Source organism: Notolepis coatsorum (assembly GCF_963971535.1).
Source record: "Notolepis coatsorum genome assembly, chromosome: 13".
NCBI lineage: Eukaryota > Metazoa > Chordata > Actinopteri > Aulopiformes > Paralepididae > Notolepis > Notolepis coatsorum.
Window position 1 is genome coordinate 89,998,119 of NC_140177.1, and position 21,211 is coordinate 90,019,329.

A 21,211-nucleotide genomic window follows, 5' to 3' on the forward strand; every position below is an offset into this window, starting at 1 on the left:
TAGTTGTGAAAATATACCATGGAATTTATTCCCTTCTCCATGTTTCCCAAAACGAGTAGACTTTACTATTACCTTTACGTCTCCTCCCTCAGGATAAACGAGATATCAGATGTATTGAACAAGCAGCACAACCTGCTGAAGCTGGTCATGCAGAAGATGGAGATCAGCGGCGAGGCGGAGGAGTGTGACGGCCCGCAGGCCTCCCAGGGCTTCAGACAGTGGGAGAGGCTGATGGCGCTGCCATCTCACTGCACCAGCACCAGCAAGTGGGACCCTGTCATTAAGGCCATTGTCACCAAAGAGATATAGCACAATTGTAGTTTTGTTTGCTGTCATTTAGGGGGAAAAGGGGATTTTATGGTATATTTGTAATTAAAACAACTGCTGGGTCCAAAAAGCTATTAAATTGGAAGAAATGTTGAGTCACGTGACTAAGTTGCCCCGGACCTGCTGCACTAAAATAATACGACGGGGCTCTATGGAGAAACCATGACACTCCCCTGACTAAAAGTAGTTTCAAACGAAAACGGCTGTTTGTCATTTTGCCAAATCAGGATGACTGCGAGTCTGTCACCTTTTACATATCTAGCTTTGGCATGGATTGATTGTTTAGATTGCTAGCATGGCTAACAAATGCAAATATATTGTAGTCTGCCCCATTGTTGTTCCTTTCTGCCCCGGTGATGCGCACGCAGTCTTGACTATACGGCGAACAGGTCTATTGCTGCTGCCAATTTCCTGTAAATAGTGTAACTGTTGGATTTGTGAAAGGAATCTTAGATTTTAGTTTAAAATGACTCACCAATTTTCAAACGTAATCCTACATTACATGTGATAATCAAAAAACTAAAAAAAACATAACGGCTCCCTGAGAAATATGCTGACATTCCTCAACCATCTTCACCTTCAGGAGGCCCCAATGAAGGAAAGCTGAAGAAATAGTGTCTCCAGTTCACTTGAGGTCTGCTCTCCACCGGGAGACGGCGTCCGGCAGGGGCTTCTCAGGGCGACGATCTGGCTGTGTCTTGTTGTCCAAACTTTAGTTTGACAAGTGGGGGACACACAATTATTATGGGATGGAAAATATGTGTGTGCAATTGATTTTTTTTCGTGCATGTGAAGAACGTGTGAAGCTCAAATCATACCCACAACGATTTCCATTGAACCATACCTTTTTCATTAGCCATAGTCTACTCCTCTCGACTTGTCATTGCACAAACGCACGCATCACAGAAAAAAAATCTTGCATGAAATAACGTTATATAATGTTAGTTTTCGGACTGGAGAAAGTGAGAGGGACAAAAACAACATTTTGAAAAGTGAGGGGCACATATGTCCCCCCGTCCCTAGTGGAAATTCCGCCCGTGTCCAATTATCACATGCCCTCCTCACAGCTTTAAAAATAAATAAATCTGCAGAATGCATATTTAATAACCATCTCGGCCTAGATATTTTTTTATAGATACTATGGTGTTTTTACTTTAACCTTTAATTAAGGGATAATAGTTTTTCAATATTGTACTAAGTGTCTTCTTAGTTCATCGACATTAAAAGAATAAATAACTGACATGTTCTCACTCCTCTCACGCATTCACACACACACACAGAGATACAGCAACACCATTACAATCCACCACCCAGTTTTTATTCACTTTCACACACAGTACAATGGTTTCAGCCATACAGCAACATTCATAACTATAAAATAACCAATAGAAAACATTACAAGGATAAGAGAGAAAGTTAAATAAAAACTCAATATGTATGTAAGACGCATTAAGAAGGCAGACGTTAATGTGATCAACCTGCTCATTAATATTGTACATTTGTGTTGCAATTCAAGGTTACCCACTGCAACCTCACTTATCTCAGTCCCTCAGCCACAGAGGTCATTTGGGGGCGAATCAGCAGAACACTTACATGTATTGAAATTCCGGACCTTAAAGGGGAGTGGCCACATTGCTCTTGTATCTGTCCATCTGTATCCGTTTGTTGGGACAGGATTATCCAACTGTTGGACAGGGCTGATGATGTGTCCGTCTCTCCGGACAGACTTGTGTCCCATTTTGACGGACAGAGAAGTTCAGAGGATGAACTTTTATACGTCGGCGTCCGTTAACAAAGCTGTTATTTCTTGTGCCCCCCATGCTGAATGAGTTATTTCCTGAGATACGATAAGCATATCTCTGGTAAGCACTAGAATGAAAGAGGTACTTCTGCATGTGGGAAACAAATTTTACAGATGAATCAATTAGTCAACAAAGTCCTAGGGCCAATTAGTGGACTAAGAATGTCTTTAAGAGGACAGCCCCATCACTTAACATACATTTTAAAATGCTGTTCAGTCTTAAGTGCCCACAGTTGAAAGTGCACATGAAGAGAAGCACAACTTTCTGTCTGTCTCGTTGTCTCGTGTGCCTGGATTTATACAATTTATAATATTTTATGTGTATAACGATGCATGTCCAAAATAAACAAGACCAACATCATATTTGATTGAATTTCGACATCCAAATTCAATTGTTGTCTATTCTTGGGACAGTGGCGAAAACTCGTCACTGACCCATCCTGCACTGACACACATCTAATAAAACATTTCCGTCGATTTGGAAATAATCCCACTCCCGACGTCGCATTAGTCCCCCTCCCTCACAATGAAGGGAAGGCTGTGACATCACTGTGATCTTTGGTCAACGTCCAAATCAAGTCAACAAGCCCGTTTCATTCATAAACGTGTCAAATCACTGAAGGAAAATGTGCTCTTGGTTCCATTTCGTGGGCACTTTACATGCATTCAGGTGTAGATCATCAAGGAAACTCCCAACACGCACACAATAAAATATGGTAAAACTCAAGGCATTCACCTATCGAGGAAATAACAGTTGAGAAAGTGAAACCTACGATCAGAATAGTCACACATAACTATCTTCGGGTTAAAGGAGCAATAGGCAACAGGATTTGGGGCAGAACAATACCCTTCCCCATCAGAACGCATCAGGATGCCTCCCTTGACCCCGGCATTGAGAACGATTGAGCTAATGGTCATAGGTCATAGGTCATAGACAGGCCGACAGCGTTACGTCTCTGCATGAAAGGAATTAGTAACTGCCCCATCATGACTGTATATGACCTTTTGTTATTGATATGGAACTAAACTGGAGGGGATATCTGAACTGAACTGGAGGGTATTATGAACTATAATCCTTTTTAATAATGAGTAACCATTTCTAAGCAGCAACGGATATCCTCAATACCTAAACGCAACAGTACACTGTCAAACTTAAATATAACTTAATGCCTGGAGTGCTTAAGAAATAAAATTAAGCATCGATGCATTCGGTCGCCGCTTGTTAAAAGTAGTCAGTGAGGAAGCAAGTGTTGGATAAAGGAAAGTTCTACTGTTTCTCTGCACCGTACTATGTGTACTGCTTGCTTTGACCCCTGAACTAATGCTACATATTAAAAAGTGTCCTTCAAACATTCTCATTCATGCACGTGTGCCAACGTAGTCTGACCAAACGGTGGACTTATCTCAAGACCCGCCCTCGTATCTTGATCCTCCAAATAACAACTAGCTCTCGGACAAACAAAAGGGAAGTGACAGTTGCGATTGGAGGAATTGAGGAAAAGTGGGCGGGAGGTGAGATAGGCCAATCGTTCCACATTATTATTGTTGCCTAAAGCCCTAAATCTCTGATTTCTGGAGAAACAGCGCCCTCTGTACCTTTTTCAGCTTTCATTTCTTATTCTAGACATTTTGTGGGCTGGAGGAGTTTTCTTCCCGACAGTGAAACAATATGGTAACAAGGTGAATATAGCAACATGTGAATATAGCTAACTATCTATGATAATAGCAACAAAGCGTTGCTATTATTACACAACTACAGAGACAATAAAATGTTATAAATTTGCCAGTACCTCCGTGGGCAGACAACACCTGTGCTTACCTTCTGGAAGTAATGTTGTTGTTTTGTCTTGAGCTCCAGCAATCAGACATTGGGGCTTTAAATAAGAGCAAGTGTTTCATGTGTGAGTTTTTCTTGTTTTTTTTTCCTCATTTAATAAAAGTAACTTGTTCTCCGACACATCCTGCACTGTGGTTATGGATATGCAAATACCTGTCCAGTTCTAAACTTGTGCTGGTGAAATGGTTGTTGTGAAGTGTGTGTGTGTGTGTGTGTGTGTGTGTGTGTGTGTGTGTGCATGCGTGCATTTCATGATCTTCTCTTCTTAGCGTCGTCTTCTGGGGTCAAGGGTCTCTTCCTCTTTAAGTCACTGTGACCTGGAGAGAAGCAAAATCCTCACATGACTAGACTAAGATGTACAGTCATTTGCAGCAGTCCTTTCCAGAGAAAACATGTATTATTTATTTGATATATTAACCCTATAATTACCCTATTTAATATATATATATATAATCTTTTAAGCCGTTGGTGGTACAAATCACACCATTTCATGCTTGACTAGGGAAAAGACATCACACCACAATGGGTTAAAATCTTGTGTAAACGCAGGCTTAAGCACGGTCAAGTGCAGACTCAATCGCATCGGCGACTGAGAAAGACAATGCATGTGTGTGTGTATCCCGGTGTGTGTGCCGCTCCAATTGCATGTCCAGTTCGTTGCATGCCGAATAAAGACCCCCTAAAGAGGTCCTGCATTATTATTATATTATTAGTTAATTTCAATAGACTACAAATTCTTCTCTTCCAATACCAGAGAAACATTACCCAATAAGACACCATGTTCTGAAAGGAAGGACCTTGTATTTACAGCTTGGTCCGTGTTTTCTTTTATTTTTTGAGACATAAAAAGCTATTGCTATTGCCGTCATCAGAGGACAGTACATCCCTGTGTTGTGGTACAGCTCAATGAAATGATGGAGATGAAAAGAAACAGCAACAGGGATGGAAATAGGAATTATTCGTTAGTTTTCCATAATTTCATTGAGCTGTAATTAACACAACAACAAGGATTCAGTGTCCTCCGATGACGTTACTGGAGGACATATTCAAAATGCATGAACTGCAATAACTGCCAAACTAAATCAATGTATGCAAAACGCTTTTTTAGAGTTTTGCGATATGAGTGAAATGATGTGCAAAATAAATCAGCATTCTTTTTGTGAACTGGGGCCCAGAAATAGAAGAAAAAGACAAATGTGAGATTTAGAACTCTCGATTTTGGATTTGGGAGAGATATTCATGTTCACTAATATGTTTGGACCATCTTAGACCATAGGAATTCATTCTTAAATTGGGTGTAGTTCCCCATCAAATTGACTTTGTATCCTTTGAAACAGAAGATATAGAGTGGGAACGCACACACTAATTATTTCCTGCTCTAGATTCCATTTTCCAGGACCTAGAAGCTGTCTTCAGTTTATTTAATATTTTAATATGGTCCATTTACAAACATTTGCATGTATTTATGGTAAAAAAAAAGAAAGAAAACAGCTAGTTACAGCTGTAGAGATGTGTCATTCAGCAAACCCAAACAGGCACTTTTGGCTCCTGTCTCTTTAAATGAAAATGAAACAGTGCGGCTGTACTTCATGGTTAACAAAGTTTTATCAAACTGTAAAAGTACGTATTGCAGATCAGATCCGGCAATTGTTATTATTTCTCGCCTAAAGAAAACATATTTAAAGATTTTTTTATATATATAATTATTTAATGGAAGAAAAGGCTGGACTAAAATGAGGCATTCCAGTAAGAAAGGCTGGACTACAAACAAGGCATTTCAAGCAGTTCAGGAAGAGTTATTCCTGTTGGAGAGCTCAACTCCCTTTGGCATGGACTTTGAAACTCTGCAGAAGTTCTACATGCACCTCCAGCTATATAACATACTAGGTAAGGGGAAAATATAAAACGGAGATTAGACATCTAGAGAGTAGTTCCTATCTATGCAGTAAACCTGATGTATTCTCACAACAAGCGTGACATTAGAGGCAAATTCAAGAAAACATTTATTTTGATCTGGTTTTAAATTAACAGGGGCTTGGGGCAAAAATGCCCTCGGAAATCAATTAAGGGTGTTGACAATTTCATTAGAATTTTATTTTTCATGTCACAAAGAGGCATTAACAATAAATGATCAAACATAGTAAAAAAAACAATTACAATTAATTTAACACATGGTTAAGTAATCTTGTGTGATCAAATGCAGACGAGTCCCGACTCACTATCTGAGTGTTTAACCGATAAAGAACGTACAGGATGGAGCGGTTTCTTACCATCTTGAGTGTTTAACCCCAGAAAAGTGGCAATTTTTTTACTTGAACTTGAGGACACTGCATACTTTTTTTGCAAAGCTTAGCTTTATACGTTATTCTTATAGCACATGCATGAGCCTGGTCTCTTTTGAAAGATAACATTCTGAAGTTACTAATGCAAAAAAGGAAAATCACTTTTAGTGCTGATGAAATAGAGTAACAGAGGTCTGAACTTGAGTTGAACTTGAACTTGTGTACTAAAAATGTTTTGTAGTGATTGCAATATAAAAAATATATATATAAAAAAATGGGTATAAGCCTGAAGTCTTATGTAGAGCAGGTAAAAATTTAATAAAAATCCGTTCAGAAATAGGTATTTGAGAGGGGTTCGGGTGCAAAAAAAATAAAAAGGCTCTCCAAAATCCATTTCCTCATCCATGGCAGTTCATTCTGAAGTGTGATTCCTTCTCGTTTTCACTTGTCAACTTTCACATACTTCCTGTATTTGGGGTATCGTTGGAAAGCTACACGCATTGGCTACAACGCTGACCAATTATTTTTGCCATCAGCGGATGATTGGCAGTTCTGGAGCATTGGGAGTCCGGGGTGGTCATCTGACGCGTGGCGCGTAAAAAGACGCTCGCCTGACATATCATCATGTAACTCGAGAACCGAGGCACGGATTTGGTCGAGTGAGGTGGCGTTAGAACGGCAACAAATAGATCTTTCGAACGGTGTTACAGACCCTGTCCTTATGTATGTATATAGAGGGAGTTATGTATGTTATCTGTTGTGTATATATAGGCATGTTTTGTTTGTTCTTGTCTCGTCTCCCTCTTGTGTAACATATCCCCATTCTCAGGTGTCTCCCAGTCCCAGTTGCAGCAGCAGCTGGTCAATTGGCAACTCACCCCAGTGCAGCAGCAGCTGAGGCTCGTCAGCAATTAAGCTCCACACCCCTTCATATACCCAATTGTGTGCAGTGTTAGTTAGCTCTCTGGTTCATTGTGTGGTAAAGTAGAGCTCTGTCTGTTGGTGTCTTTGGTAGTAACTCTCTGTCTTTAGGTATAGAGCTGTGGCCTTTTTGGCATTCGTTTGGTATAGAGCTGAGGCTCTTAGTTAATTTTGTGTAACTCTCTGTCTTTGGGTATTATAGAGCTGTGGCCTGTTTGGCGTTAGGTTGGTGTAGAGCTGGTACCTAAAGCTCTGGACCGTTTGCGTTGTTGTTTAGTAGAGCCATTGTCTTTTTTGAGTACATTTCTGTTTAACCCTAACCCTGTGTATATTTATTCCTCGTCACCCAGCCTATGGCGATTGCTTTTCTTTGTATTAATCTTTTGTTTCACACAGGAACATTGAGGACAGGAAGATACCCTGGGGTCTACATTTTGCATCACGTAGGTGACCTGATGTTAAAGACACCAGCTTTAGAGTGAGCACCGCCACCTGTACTTTTGGGCGTCAGCGCCTGTAAGGGGGGGTGGGATTTAATTTCCTTTTATATTTCATTTGGTGCCACTAGGAAGTTCTCCTTGATCTCTGTGTTGCTATGTTTTATAAATAAATACTTTTATTTTGCAAATTGTTTCCTTGGTTTTGTGTCACTGCACCCTCACCTACCCTGTCTGTGGCCTTGTGTTGCATCTCCTTACTGGGGTACGTAACAAACGGTAATTTATATGTTTATAATTTATATAAAAAAATGCAGCCCGAGCCGTTTGCAACGTGCCGTGAGTTTCATCCAAGGGAAAAACAGCACGTATACGTGCCAGTGCATGCATGTTAACACTTTAATCGCCGATGACGTGTTTAGACGTCATTCCTAGCCATGCTCATTCTGCCGAAGACGCCGTAACTAGTCTTTGATATCAATAATTCAAAAGTCTGTGATCGAAATCATATTTCTCCTCCGGAGTCATGAGATGTACTTGTGAGCTCCACTCAACTGTCTAACGGTTCAAGAGCGCCATCCGGTGGCCGATCGGCCAAGAGGGAGGGGCGCGCCAAACAGGAAGTGCTCATCCATAATCCGTCCGGGCACTCGCGATCGGTAGCCGGACCCCATCTCAACACACTGGATAATCAATCGCTCGCCCTAACTCAATAAACAACGTTATTTGGACGTACCGGTATATAGTATTATACAACCTGGAAATGGTTCATCAGGATCAACATCCCATAATCGAAAACTGTCTACTCCACGCTCATCCCCCAACGGCGCGAGGAACATACGGTAAGATCCAGCGTTATTTTCTAACGTATTCTATATAAACTGCTGATGACCATATGACCCACAGTAGACGAATGGTATAACGTTGCCCACGGAATTATAAACGCCCCCTCGCCCATCCGGTCAATATCAGATGATACGTAGTAACTTCTAGAACCACGTCCAGTTGAAATTTTTCATCTGGCAACGATCGCTACCAAACTGTATTTGATCATCAATATAATGCATTTGGAGCTATAAATCAAGTTCTGGAGAAAGCTGCAGAAAACGATAAAAACATACTTATACTTAGACCATATTTTAGTATGAATATGTGAATGAAAAAGTATATCGTTGCTACACCCTGAACAATGGATATAAGACATTGAATGGGCCATAATAATGGCAATTTAGCAATAGAATTTAAAAAGTTATAGCCCTGCAAAGAAGGGAAACTTCTCCATAGACAAATAGAGCTGGCTAGGGATGGTAAATTATGAATTTGAACCATGGCGATCAAAGTGTTAAGAGGTTAACTGATAACGAACGTGCAGGATGGAGCGGTTTCTTATCATCTGAATGGATAACGAATGTGCAGGATGGAGCGGTTTCTTACCATCTCAGTGTTTAACCGATAACGAACGTGCAAGATGGAGCGGTTTCTTACCATCTGAGTGTTTAACCGTTAACGAACGTGCAGGATGGAGCGGTTTCTTACCATCAGAGTGTTTAACCGATAACGAACGTGCAGGATGGAGCGGTTTCTCACCATAACCGGGGAAAAAAAGAAAGGTCATACAATGGAGCCAGTAAAGTTGGGACTGGGTTTGGGGTTGAGGATGAAGGTGAAGTTGGACTGGGTTTGGGGTTGAGGATGAAGGTGAAGTTGGACTGGGTTTGGGGTTGAGGATGAAGGTGATGATCAGTTCATATTGTAACACTCAAGACCCCGGCAGCAGAAATGGCCAGTGTGGGACGACCGTGTAGCGCAGCAGACTAAGCGTCTGTCTACAACCACAGAGCCAGTGGGATAGAATCCGGCTGTGGTGCCTCCGGCTTGGCCGACCATCCATACTAACACAATTGGCAGTGTTAGCGGGTGGGAAGCCGGCGTGGGTGGGTCCTGGTCGTTGTAAACAGCGACTCCTACAGTTCGGTCGGGGCGCCTGAACAGCAAGGTAAGGCTCTAGGAGAGGTAGTGTGACCTTCCACACGTTACACTCTCCCAGTGAGAGTCCGCGCTGCCAGGTGAAAAGAAGCGGTGGGCTGGCTACACATGTGTCGGAGGAAGCATGTGATAGTCTCCGCCCTCCCAGACGAGTGCGCTACGACCAGGAAGAGGATTGGGAATTGGCATAACGACTAGCATTGGGATGGGAGAAAAACGGAAAAATAAGGGGGAAAAAGATAAAAAAAAAAATAATAATAAAAATGGCCAGTGTGAGATGTTACTGTGGATGTGTTTGTCAGTGGAACGAAGACTGCAAAAATATTTTAAAAACAGTGCTTCGCACTGTCAAGAAAGTTGCCGCCACAAACTAGAATATGGTAAATCTAGTTGTATTTGTATTTTATTTTTTTGGGCCACGAGGAACAGGGTTTTCAGAAGTGCGCACTCACTCACTATGTAATCAGTAACCGTGTCACAGAATAAATCGCGATCCTCTAGGTGGCGATAAAGACAGTTTCAAAGTGACAATAACAATAATAAAAAGGACCCACATTTATTTCTTGCAATTTTTGCTGATGCAGTAGTCGACAGGAAATACATGGGTCCAAACTGTTCCCTAGCGACAGAATTCCTTGTGAAACTGTACACATGAGAACACGCCCAGACATGTGTTGTAGAAGATGAGTTCTGATTCAGGTCAGATTCAGAGGCCAGCTGACACTGCATTATAGCCTTCAATTTCATTCAACCCAAATGTAAATTCGGACACAGGAAGACTTTACCTGAGACTTTGAAGATGCTGTCGGGGAGTACGTTTGCCGATTATTGAAGCAGTTGTATTCTTAGCCTGCATTTGAAATCTTCATCTCATCTCAGTAAACTAATTTAACAACACTGAAATGGCATTGGTCTAAAAAGACTGACGTCGGGAAAAACATGTAATTTCGATCCCTTTGTTTGGGACGCCCCGGTCCAAAAAAGGCCAAGAGACAACTAAAAGGTCACAAACGCTGGCCGGGTTCTTAGCTGCCCGTGTGTCACCAATGCTGGCTTACCTGAGGCTGAGCTGCGCCCCTCTTCTCTGTCCCGACTGGCTCTTTCTGCGGAAGAGGAAGTCTTAGTGTGTTGTGATTGGGGGAGGGGGTGGGAGGAGGAGGAGGAGTGTGGGGAGTGCCTGCCTCTGGCCTCCAGAGCAGCAGCAGCGGTGGAGTCACTGGGTCTGCCTGGGGTAGAGGAAGGAGGGAGGGAGGGGATGGGGACGGGTAAGACAAGAGGGTACATCCTACAGGTGGATGCACACCGTTTCCCATTCCGCACACATTCCGCTGATAAGATTCTGACATGTAATACACAAGGATGACCTGAAATTGACTCGTTCTCTTTATTGTGTCATTTGCAAAACTGATGTTCTCAACATGTGTGTGGGCGGGGATATAGACCGGAGATCGAAGAGGTCAACATCTTGTAGTGTTCATAAAACCTAACCGACTCCCTATATGACTAAGCAGGGACTGGACAGTGATCTGCACAGATACTAGGTCATATTTGCCGTTATCATCTTAGTGGGTGTCTAGGTTTTCATCTCCTGATTACCCTCAGAGGGAAGCAACAACTGTGATTGGAGGATCAAGGAAAGAGCAGGGTTTGAGATCAATTACAAAAAACACATTTCCCAGCAGATCTCATCTTGTTGTGTTACTACTTTTAATTTTGTCTTGTTTATTTTATTATGTCTTATATTATGTCTGTTTACTCCTCGTCATTGGAAATGAGGGTGACCTCAATGTTCTTATGAGTATTAAATAAAGGTTTGATGATGATTCATTATTCTATGGCCTAATCCCAATACCCCCCCTTGGCCCTACCCCTCCGTTCTGCACATGGCCTCGTAGGGTAGGGTGTCCCGATTATTTAGTGGATCTAGGGGTAGTGGTCATGTAGCCCTCCAACTGGCCCTCAAAACAGTGTTTTCAGATACGGAGGGGTAGAAGGGAGAACGTAAAGGACTTACATTTCTGTAGTGATAGGTATATTTTCAGCCTATGTGGTTTTTGTGGAACTTGCCACAACACCCCTCCCTTTGAGGAAATACGCTGAATCCTGTCGCTTTCCCCCCATCTCTTTTCTCCAGATGCACTGTTCCAAAAACAACAATTTTCACTGCTCAAAGAAAGAATGAATGGTATAGGTATCTTTTGACGGCAGACAGTGGTTATGTCAGTTTAACAATCAGATACTGTGACATGTGGTGTTTTGTAACTTGCAGGTGTTCAGATATATTGAGGGGAAACACTGAATTGTGTGGCTTTTTCTCTCCTTTTTCTCCAGATGCACTGTTTTTTTCCACTAATAATTTCAGTAAAAATAAAATTAATGTAATCTCAAATTAGGCTGTAAATAAAATACATTCATTACATCCATCATTACACTGTAGGTTACGTTTCTAGGCCCTGCAAAACCCAAATAAGCTGATATGTACAAAATATAGTAAGTCCCTTACATTAGTTTACTACTGATGACGTAACGAAGGTTGTCCCATGTCCTAGGTAAAGATATCAACCACTCCCCCTTGTAGCTCCGTACTGAAGTGCCACTACCCAGTTGCGGGCACTCCAAAACTAGGGGTAGGGACAAGGGAAGGGAATTGGGCCTAAATCTATGGTTAAACCTCGGTTTACCCATCTATGATGTGAAAAAGGGCCTATTGACATGTCAGCAACAACATGTTTAGAATTCGAATGATCACCCAGAAGGCAAGTAAAATAAATGGCATATGTCTGCAGTTGTGTGGTGACATTATTTGCCGTGAGACATTTGGTGCTCACTCCGTATAGTGTGCCTCATGAAGCCATGCACAGGAAAAAGGGTCATTCCGTAAAATAAACAGGACTACATTTATTTGGATTACATAATGTTAATTTGCCTTGGGATGGTGATGTCAACTTACAAGAACACAGAGTGGAATTTTGTCAATGGTGCAATGCATGCGATTGTAAAAAAAAAATTATAATAATTTACTTCGATCAAACCAGCTCATGCTTCTTCCTACAACACTCTATTGGGACATATCCAACAAAGGTAAAGTCCTAGCCACAGTACTGCCTTGCCAGCAGAAAGCATGGCAGATCATGCAAGAATTTCAAGTCATCACAAATGTGGTTAGTTTCAATCTGGCATGCTCCTACAAAACAGGAGAAGAGGAGAGAGAAAGGAGAGAAAAAGGTTGGGTCTCTTCGTTAGTAAAGCTTTTCCAAATCCCAAATCAATTCGTACCATACAATATAGACTCATTAAAGTCTCAAGAGGATTGGACAAAAAGACAATGGCTTCACCTCCTGCATTCTGTCAGCTTGCCGTTCTGTTCTTATCCAATCATCTTAGATTCACACCACGCTGTAAGCGCTAGTTGTGGTCAGTTGATTTAGAATAGAGCCAATATTTGCCCACTTAGAAGTTGTCTCTTTTTTTCTGAGAAACCCCCCCCAAAAAACAGCACAAGCAACCCGAGATTTCCACATCCTCAAAAAAGGATGAAATCCATATTTATTGATTTTGAAATTGTTTTACAAAGTACACAAAATTCATTGTATATTCATATATCATTTATAGAATGACTTCCTTAATTTGTGCATGGTTATGCAGTTTTAACATTAAGACTCAACAACATTTATTGGCATACATGCTTATTAAAGGAGTATGCAGACTTTTTAGCAAATAATCTTTCATCTGATCCGTGTTTGTTTCATTCTTGTGTGTCCAGTCATTTCTTTTTATGTTTTAGCACAAAGTGTCCGTTTAGTGTTCGCTACAAATTACCTTAGCTAGCTAGTTAGCATCATCTCAAAAGTGCAGTAATGAACTTTCTTGCAACTTCAAACTGGAATGGTTAATCACGTTTGGTGATACAAAAAGTAAACCTAATCCTGTCACTAGAAAACGTTTGTCTCACGGAAACTCAGCTGTCAAGATTTTTTTACGTTACTAACAAGGTGAAAATGTTGCTGGCAACTTTTCTTCAACATGATCATGGATTCCATGAATGAATACTGACCCATATTTATTTGAGCGTGAGTAGAGCGATGAGGAGCTGGCACATGCTCTTAACGCAGCTAAGCTCGTTTGTACCGAACACTGAACGGGTACTGTGTGCTAAAACGTTAGCATGTACCGTGTCGCAGCAATTACTGGATGCAGGATGAAATCAACTAAAATCTTCTCGTCTCATAATGGCGAGTTGATAAGAGATTATTTGACAAAACGTCTGCATACTCCTTTAAATGAACAAAAAAAAACACTCATATTAGAACATATAAAAATCGCATAATAAACACATTCTACCAGTTTTTCTTTTCTTTTACAAAAATGAAATGTGACAGAGGTTAGACAAGCCGCAAAGTCATAAACGGAAGGGGGTGGGTGGGGTTTAGTCAAAGCAAAAACAGGGTTAAGTTATTATTCAGATTTCTCTTTTTTTGCTTGTTCCAGTTCAACACTCAGTTTCAACACTCCGATGAAGAAAAGCAAAGTCATGCTTTAATCCAAATGCACAATGCGTTCTTTGTCTAAGAAAACATAATCAAAGGCAACACGCCCACGGATGGAAGGAGCGAGAGAGCAATAGATAAAATAGATGGAATGAGAGAGAGAGCGAGAGAGAAAGAGAGAGCGAGACTGTAACAGAGCGGAGTGCATACAGAGACAGTACTTTGAAGGGGGGGGGGGGGCTTTTCTGGTCCTACACATTAGGAGAATAATATTAACAACATGGTCCCAAATGCAAGTTATTTCAATGACAACACCACCCTGAGCCAAAATATCCACAGCTCCAATTCATAAATACATTAATTAAAACAAAACAAAAAATGCATAGAAAAATTTGCATCTAAAATGGACAAAATCAAATAAAAGTAAGAAAAATAAGAAACTAACGGGGAGGGAGTAACGCATATAAAATAACAATAGTAACATAAGTACTTACATCCCAACAATGGTATAGTAGCACTGTAATAGCACTGTTTTTTTTTCTTTTTCTCCCTTTTTTTTTTTCTTTTTATATATATTTAGTTTTTGTTTTGAGCTCAAGTTTTGTTTTGTTTGTTTGTTCGTTTGTTTGTGCTGCGGGTAGGTAGGTACGGTAAAGGCTCTCCAGGCGCGCAGGAGGACTGTTCTACTTGTTATCCAGTCGCAGTCGCTGTTCCTTACCATTGATGGTTAAAGACGTCAACTGTCCCTCTTCCTCCACCTCCACGCGCTCCTGGCCATTCTCCACAATTCTGGAAAAAGAGAAGAATATTATTTTGTAAAAATGGGTAGCGCAGTGGACTAAGTACTCGCCTACCACCGCAGAGACTCTGGGATCAAATCCAGCGGTCAGCGGTACCTCCGGCTTGGTCAGTCGTCCCTACTAACACAATTGGCAGTGTTAGCGGGTGGGAAGCCGGCGGGTATGTGTCCTGGTTGTTGTAAACTGTGACTCGTACTGGTCGGTCGGGGTGCCTGTTCAGCAGGGAGGGGATCTGGGGGAAATAGAGTGCACGCGGTACGTTCCCCCAGTGAAACTCCTCGCTGTCAGGTGAAAAGAAGCTGCTGGTGACTCCACATGTATCGGAGGAGGCATGTGGTAGTTCTACACCCTCCCCACGCCGACAGTGGGGCAATGAGCGCAACGACCAGGAAAGTAATTGGCATAACGACTAAATTGGGATGGGAGAAAAATACAGAAAAGCCCCCAAAGAATTTATAAATCAATTGGAAAAGGTGCACTTTGCACCACACTCGTCCTGTAGTTATGTCTGGTTTACCAACGATCGGGTTCTTTCGAAAAGCTCAACAGTTTAGTAGGAAACGAAGGGAACCGAGGCGCACTGGGAGAAGATCTGTTGTTCAGGGAGGTGCTCAGAGGCAGAGGAAACAAGACACAATGGCAGTATAGTTTAACTAGCCATCGTTTTCTGACCCGTCCTGTAATGCTTAATTGTAGGGAAACACTAAGGAAGGAAGATCAATCAAATATGAATGGAATTCTAATTAAATGTGTATGGCCTATGCTTTACATCCATACATTTCAAGAATCAAGAGGTTTATTTGTCACATACATACCAGGGCATACAGTGAAATGCGGGTGGTCTTGCTCGCATTGATTGTGCAAAATACAATAATAAAATAGAATAAAATAGGCATCGAAAAAATAAAATAGATAAGACACAAGATATGCATGGTAAATAAAAAGACATGCTAGGTTCCTGAGAAACTGGTTCTTATATACACTACTATGCAATTTACAATGTTAACTCTTAATGTATCTAAACTATACAGTACCTCCTTCTTTTAAAGTGTTTCTAAAGACTCTATTTTTTAAAGTGATATTTTGTTTACTTTAAAGTGATTTATTTTTGCGGTTGCCGCATGAGTGGTGTTGGTGTTGGTGTGTGTGTGTGTGTGCTCATGTGTATTTGTGAGTGGAGAGTTCAGTGTTCAGTGTTCTGATGGCCTGGGGGAAGAAGCTGAGTCGGAGTCTCTCTGTTCTTGCAGCGTGTGACCGTAGGTGCTTGCCTGACCGCAGCAGCTTAAACAGGCTGTTGTTGGGGTGGTGAGGGTCTTTCATAATTCTGCAGGCTCTGGATTTGCACCTCCTGTTATATAAGTCCTGCAGGGGTGGTAGTGCAATACCTGTAGTACGCTCAGCTGAGCACACCACTCTCTGGAGTGCCTTCCTGTCCTGTGCCGTGCTGTTTCCAAACCAGGCAGTGATGTTTCCAGTCAGAAGGTTCTCTACAGCCCCGGAGTAGAAGGAGTGCATTTGTATGCGTCACTATTCATGCTCTTGATAGATTCAGTACTACTTTCTGCGATGATAGAAATAAATAAATGTAAAATGAAGAGCCATTCAAAAGAGCCGTTTAATTGAACGGCTCTTGGAAGGGAGTGAAGCCACATGACCGTAATTCCCACCACTACCGTCCTGAGCAATGGTGAAATAAAATAAAATAGTGGATACACTTTTAACTCAGGTCGACAGTAATCACCAATATGCATTTAAAAAAACTTTGTGATAATGCTTATGTAAAAGTAAAAAATAAAGAGTTATAAAAAAAATTAAATAAACGTGAATTTCAAAAGATGTACTCTATAGGTAACTCCTCCTCCACTACATCCCTGGACCTGAGATAACAAACAAGCAAATGAAGAAATGTGTAGCCATGTACCACTACATGCTAAAACAATGGCAATAATTGCATTTCCTTTGCATTAGATTAGATTCTTCTATACTCCTGGAATGTGGCAAAATATTTGTCACCGACCCATTCTTCACTCTGGCATGTGAATATAAAATATGATGGATTTTCATATAATCCCACATCTGATCAAACCAGATCCGTCACTCTTTTGCTGCCGTCTATAGTTAATATTCACATGGACTCACGCCAACTCACTCTCACGATCCTATCTGAGGGCCAGTTGTCAGATATGATAAGATTAACTGTGTTTACTGTAGCAAAACTGAAACGGTGTGTATGGAAGGAAAACTGAAACCGTGTATACTGTAGGAAAACTGAAACTGTGTATCTTGTAGTAAAACTGAAACTGTGTGTACTGTAGGTGGGGAGAGAACGGTGCAGAGATAATACAGTCTCTCTTTGGGCCCTTAGCGCCCTCTAGGTGGTGCGTGACATGAAAAGGCTAATGGTCGTATAAAAAAAAATTAAAAATAAATATTACAATAAAATCTCATACAAATCTTAGTCAAACCTTTAGTATTATGGATATTAAACATGCTGACAGAGTACATGCATCCATGTTGTCGTGAACATTTTAATTAAATAAAGAAATTCCCTATCCATAGTCGCCGTGGGAAGAGATAAAATAAAAATAAAATCTGTGCACGGAGACCAGCAACAATTTTTTCAAACAGAAACTAGGGATGCTCGATATTGGCTTTTTTACCGATACCGATATTCCGATATTGTCCAACTCTTAATTTCCGATACCGATATCAACCGATACCGATATATGCAGGGTTTCCCCGTCCAAAAAACTGAATAATTTCAGGTAACTAATCATTTCACTGGATATATATATATAACAAATATTGTTATTGTTTTGAATTTTTTTGAAACCGATACCGATATTTTCCGATATCACATTTTACTGCCGATATCGGCCGATAATATCGGTCGGCCGATAATATCGGACATCCCTAACAGAAACCCATTGGGGGGTGCGTCAGCTAGGTCGGGAGGTGACAGGGGGTGCACGGCCAAAAAAGTTTGGGAACCGCTGGTCTAGACCTCTCAATAGACCAAAAGGCTAAAGGAATAAAACACCAGATACTCCCACTGCATAGCAGAAAACACCATCTGATTCTGAAAAGAAAATCATATTGCTCTTAGATCTATAACACCTCCTCTTATTCTTGATTTTCTTTTTTATATATCTTGCCTAGGGCTGGGCGATATATCGAGTATACTCGATGTATCGCGGCTTGTTCTACATGAGATGTAGTAAATTACTATATCGTGAACATCAAGTATATGTTGTGACGTGGTGGCTGAGATGAGACTTGCTTTAGCGCAGAGCTTTCCTCTCATTTCATTATAGACACAGACCAGCGCGGACCTTCAATGACATGCAATTGTAATTTCATTAGACACAGACCAGCGCGGACCTTCAATGACATGCAATTTAATTAGCTGCTAACTAATTTAATTAATTTAGCTGCTAACTAAGTTATCCTATAACTAGGCTAAGCTAACTAGCGTTAGCCGCCAACCCTGGAAACGCTCAAAGCGGACTCGACGACACCAGTTCCATTCGTGAGGAAAGGGGGTGGGTTATATTGACGAGGCTTGACAACAGACGTTCAACAATAACTTCATATTTATTCGTTTCTTTATATCGGGCATCCAGTTTCCATCTCCGTGTGTTCAACTGTTCCATGTGTTGACCTTCGAGTGGGACATCATTGCCTACGGCAGCTTAGGCGCTCAAAACGCAAATCTATGGATAGTTGATGATAAACATTTAATTCATTATCTGAAATATTCTAAAATCATTAAATCTGCTATATAAGCCATTATCCCTTTGTGTGTGATTATTATTTTCTCACAGTAGTGTGTATATATGTGTGTGTGTGTGTGTGTGTTTGGCTAAAGTGGATAGAAAACACAGTACTGTGCAAAAGTCTTAGGCACCCAAGAGTTTTTATATAAATTGTCTTAGATGTAAATAAAGAATTTAATTAGTGTGTCAGTAGACTACTCTTAGTACATTTTCATTTAATTATTTTTTAAAGCATCTTCATGGTTTAATAATGCAAACTATTATAATCATCATATTGGTGTGACTGTATGCATCAAAGGGTTAAATCAAGCATTTTTAGTTTAGAGGAAATGTCAAAATATCGCGATATATATCGTGTATCATGATATGGCCAAAAAATATTGCGATATCATTTAGAGGCCATATCGCCCAGCCCTAATCTCGCCCCTCCAAAAAAAATTAAAGTGCCCTCCTATCCTACCTTTTTGTGGTGATCTTCCTGCCGTTGATGATCTTGGTGGAGGTGGAGACGGAGCGGAAATTGCCTCCACCGCCTCCGCCACCGCCCCCTCCGCCGAAAGAGGTGGAGGAGAAGGAGGTGAAGCCGCCCCCTCCTCCTCCTCCTCCTCCTCCCAGGCTGCCCATGTGGGTCATGTGACCCATGTGGCCCATGGAGCTCATGTGGCCGAAGGAACCGAAGCCTGAGAGAGAGAGAGAGAGAGAGAGAGAGAGAGAGAGAGAGAGAGAGAGAGAGAGAGAGAGAGGTAGAGAGCGGTAGAGAGATAGGGGGAAAGAGGGAGGTAGTTTAAAAGAGAGGGATGAAGGGAGGGAGAGATGGAGGAAAAGAGAGGGAGAGAGAATACAAACATTACATTTCAACAACTCTCTGAGGCCATGAAGACGTAGCCAGGGTGGGGATTGACAACAGAGTTGAAATCAATGTAGATACTAGAGCATAGTGGGTTATCATGAAGAGCAAGAGGGGGGGGCCTTTCAATTTCCGGCATACAATGACATACTGGAATCAACTAACCAGCCAGAAACTGTGTATGTGTACACTAGAGGATGACATCTTTTCGGGATTCCACGGGTCCCGCGGGATTCCCACGGGATGAGAGTCAATTTCACTTTGAATCCCGTGATTGGGCAGGACCGGGAGTAAAAGTCAACGGGAGCAGAAGGGAGTGGGAATTATGACAACTAAATCAACAGGATTTGGACGGGAGTGATACATTGGTGCTTCAGTAATGTAAATGTTTGGTGGTTTTATATTTAACTAAGGCAGACATCAGGGCTGTACAGCGTGCTATAAAAAATCGGTCTGTGCGATGAATGAATTTACTGCACTAGCACCCTAGCAATAGGCATTCGGTTCATATAGATACTCTTATTTTGAAAATCCTGTAGCATGTCATTTCCTCCCAAGCGCAGCTCCAGCAGCCCAACAACAACAGCGTTCTATGTTATGTTAGAGTGCGCATTTTGCGACCAGGAAATAAGTCCCTGCCTGTTTTTCCCCGCAACGCTTCCAATGCATCTTACATGCTTTGCATCCTCACCAAAACGAACTACCGGTAGTTAGCTGCTACCGGTAACTAATAGGGGTGGGACGATACATCGATCCAGATCGATATATCGATCTATTATCAATAATCAAATAGGATCGATGCCACGTAAAAAGATCGATTCATATTGCGATACTCTTATTTTGAAAATCCGGCGACGGCGACGTCATCGCCCCGCGCCCAGTGTTGTGAAACTCAAACTCCGTTTAACATCAACAGCTGCCAGTAGCGTCTAGAGCGTCACTACTAGAGCAAGACTAGTGTGCCTATTCTGTGACCCAAAACATGTCCCTGCTGTTTTATTCCACAACGGGTCCAATGCATCTAACCTGCTTTGCAATCCTCGTCACTCCATTATGCCCACGTCGCGTTAAAGATTGAAGATAACGTTACTTTAGCGTGAACTAACAAGCTAACCCAGAGCCATAGGCAGAGAGAAGTGGGGACTGGGAGGGTGCATTCTCGGGGATAGCCCCACTAACAGGATATGGCTGGTACTGCACCTTGGGACTCCCAATATGCTTTTCCAGCCAAAATACAGCTCTGTGACAGTGAATAGGATATTAATATCGAGAAAAAAAAGAAATGAACCAAAAACAGTGAACAGGAGGTCTATTTGTATTAAAAACAATAGATTGTTTTTCATTTAAATGTCTGGAAGAGCTCAAAAATAAAAATGCCATGATATTTCCATTGCCTTTTTTGTTTGTTGATTTAAATGTTACTGATTGTATTAAATGGGCACATAATATCGTCTCATATCGATCGCAGGCACCTGAATCGAATCGTATCGTATCGTATCGTGGCAGACTGTGTGATATCGGATAATATCGTATCGTTGTCCAAAGAATCGATATCGTATCGTATCGTGATTAAACTGGTGATTCCCACCCCTAGTAACTAAACTAAGCTAACCCGGCTCAGAGGCAGAGAAAACAGTGAGGAAAGGGAGGGGGCGGGGGAGCCTCAGCCTCTCTGTCCCTCTCTCTACGTCAATGATTTTAAGTAGGTGA

At 41.5% G+C, this 21,211-nt stretch overlaps 2 protein-coding genes across 5 annotated transcripts in view; one reads left to right on the forward strand and one right to left on the reverse strand.

The window, feature by feature from the left end:
* The window catches only part of trpa1a (transient receptor potential cation channel, subfamily A, member 1a), a gene marked incomplete at both ends in the record, with an annotated part of 132,351 nt that extends 132,042 nt beyond the window's left edge, over positions 1 to 309 (forward strand). The window contains one exon of the mRNA XM_084327736.1: positions 93 to 309. Coding sequence (XP_084183862.1) covers positions 93 to 309 — 217 coding nt within the window. The remainder of the gene's footprint in view (positions 1 to 92) is intronic.
* Positions 310 to 1,623: 1,314 nt separating this feature from the next.
* Positions 1,624 to 21,211, reverse strand: part of dnajb6a (DnaJ heat shock protein family (Hsp40) member B6a) — a 36,935-nt gene continuing 17,347 nt past the window's right edge. Inside the window, exons 7-10 of one of the 4 annotated variants that reach the window (XM_084328098.1) lie at positions 19,115 to 19,334; positions 14,797 to 14,867; positions 10,650 to 10,817; positions 1,624 to 4,282 (exon numbers count right to left, since the gene is read on the reverse strand). In XM_084328098.1, coding sequence (XP_084184224.1) covers positions 4,215 to 4,282; positions 10,650 to 10,817; positions 14,797 to 14,867; positions 19,115 to 19,334 — 527 coding nt within the window. In that variant the 3' untranslated portion in view covers positions 1,624 to 4,214. Of the gene's footprint in view, positions 4,283 to 10,649; positions 10,818 to 13,103; positions 14,868 to 16,263; positions 16,366 to 18,478; positions 18,592 to 19,114; positions 19,335 to 21,211 lie in introns of those variants that run through there. The other 3 variants (XM_084328100.1, XM_084328099.1, XM_084328101.1) reach the window with 3 other exon arrangements.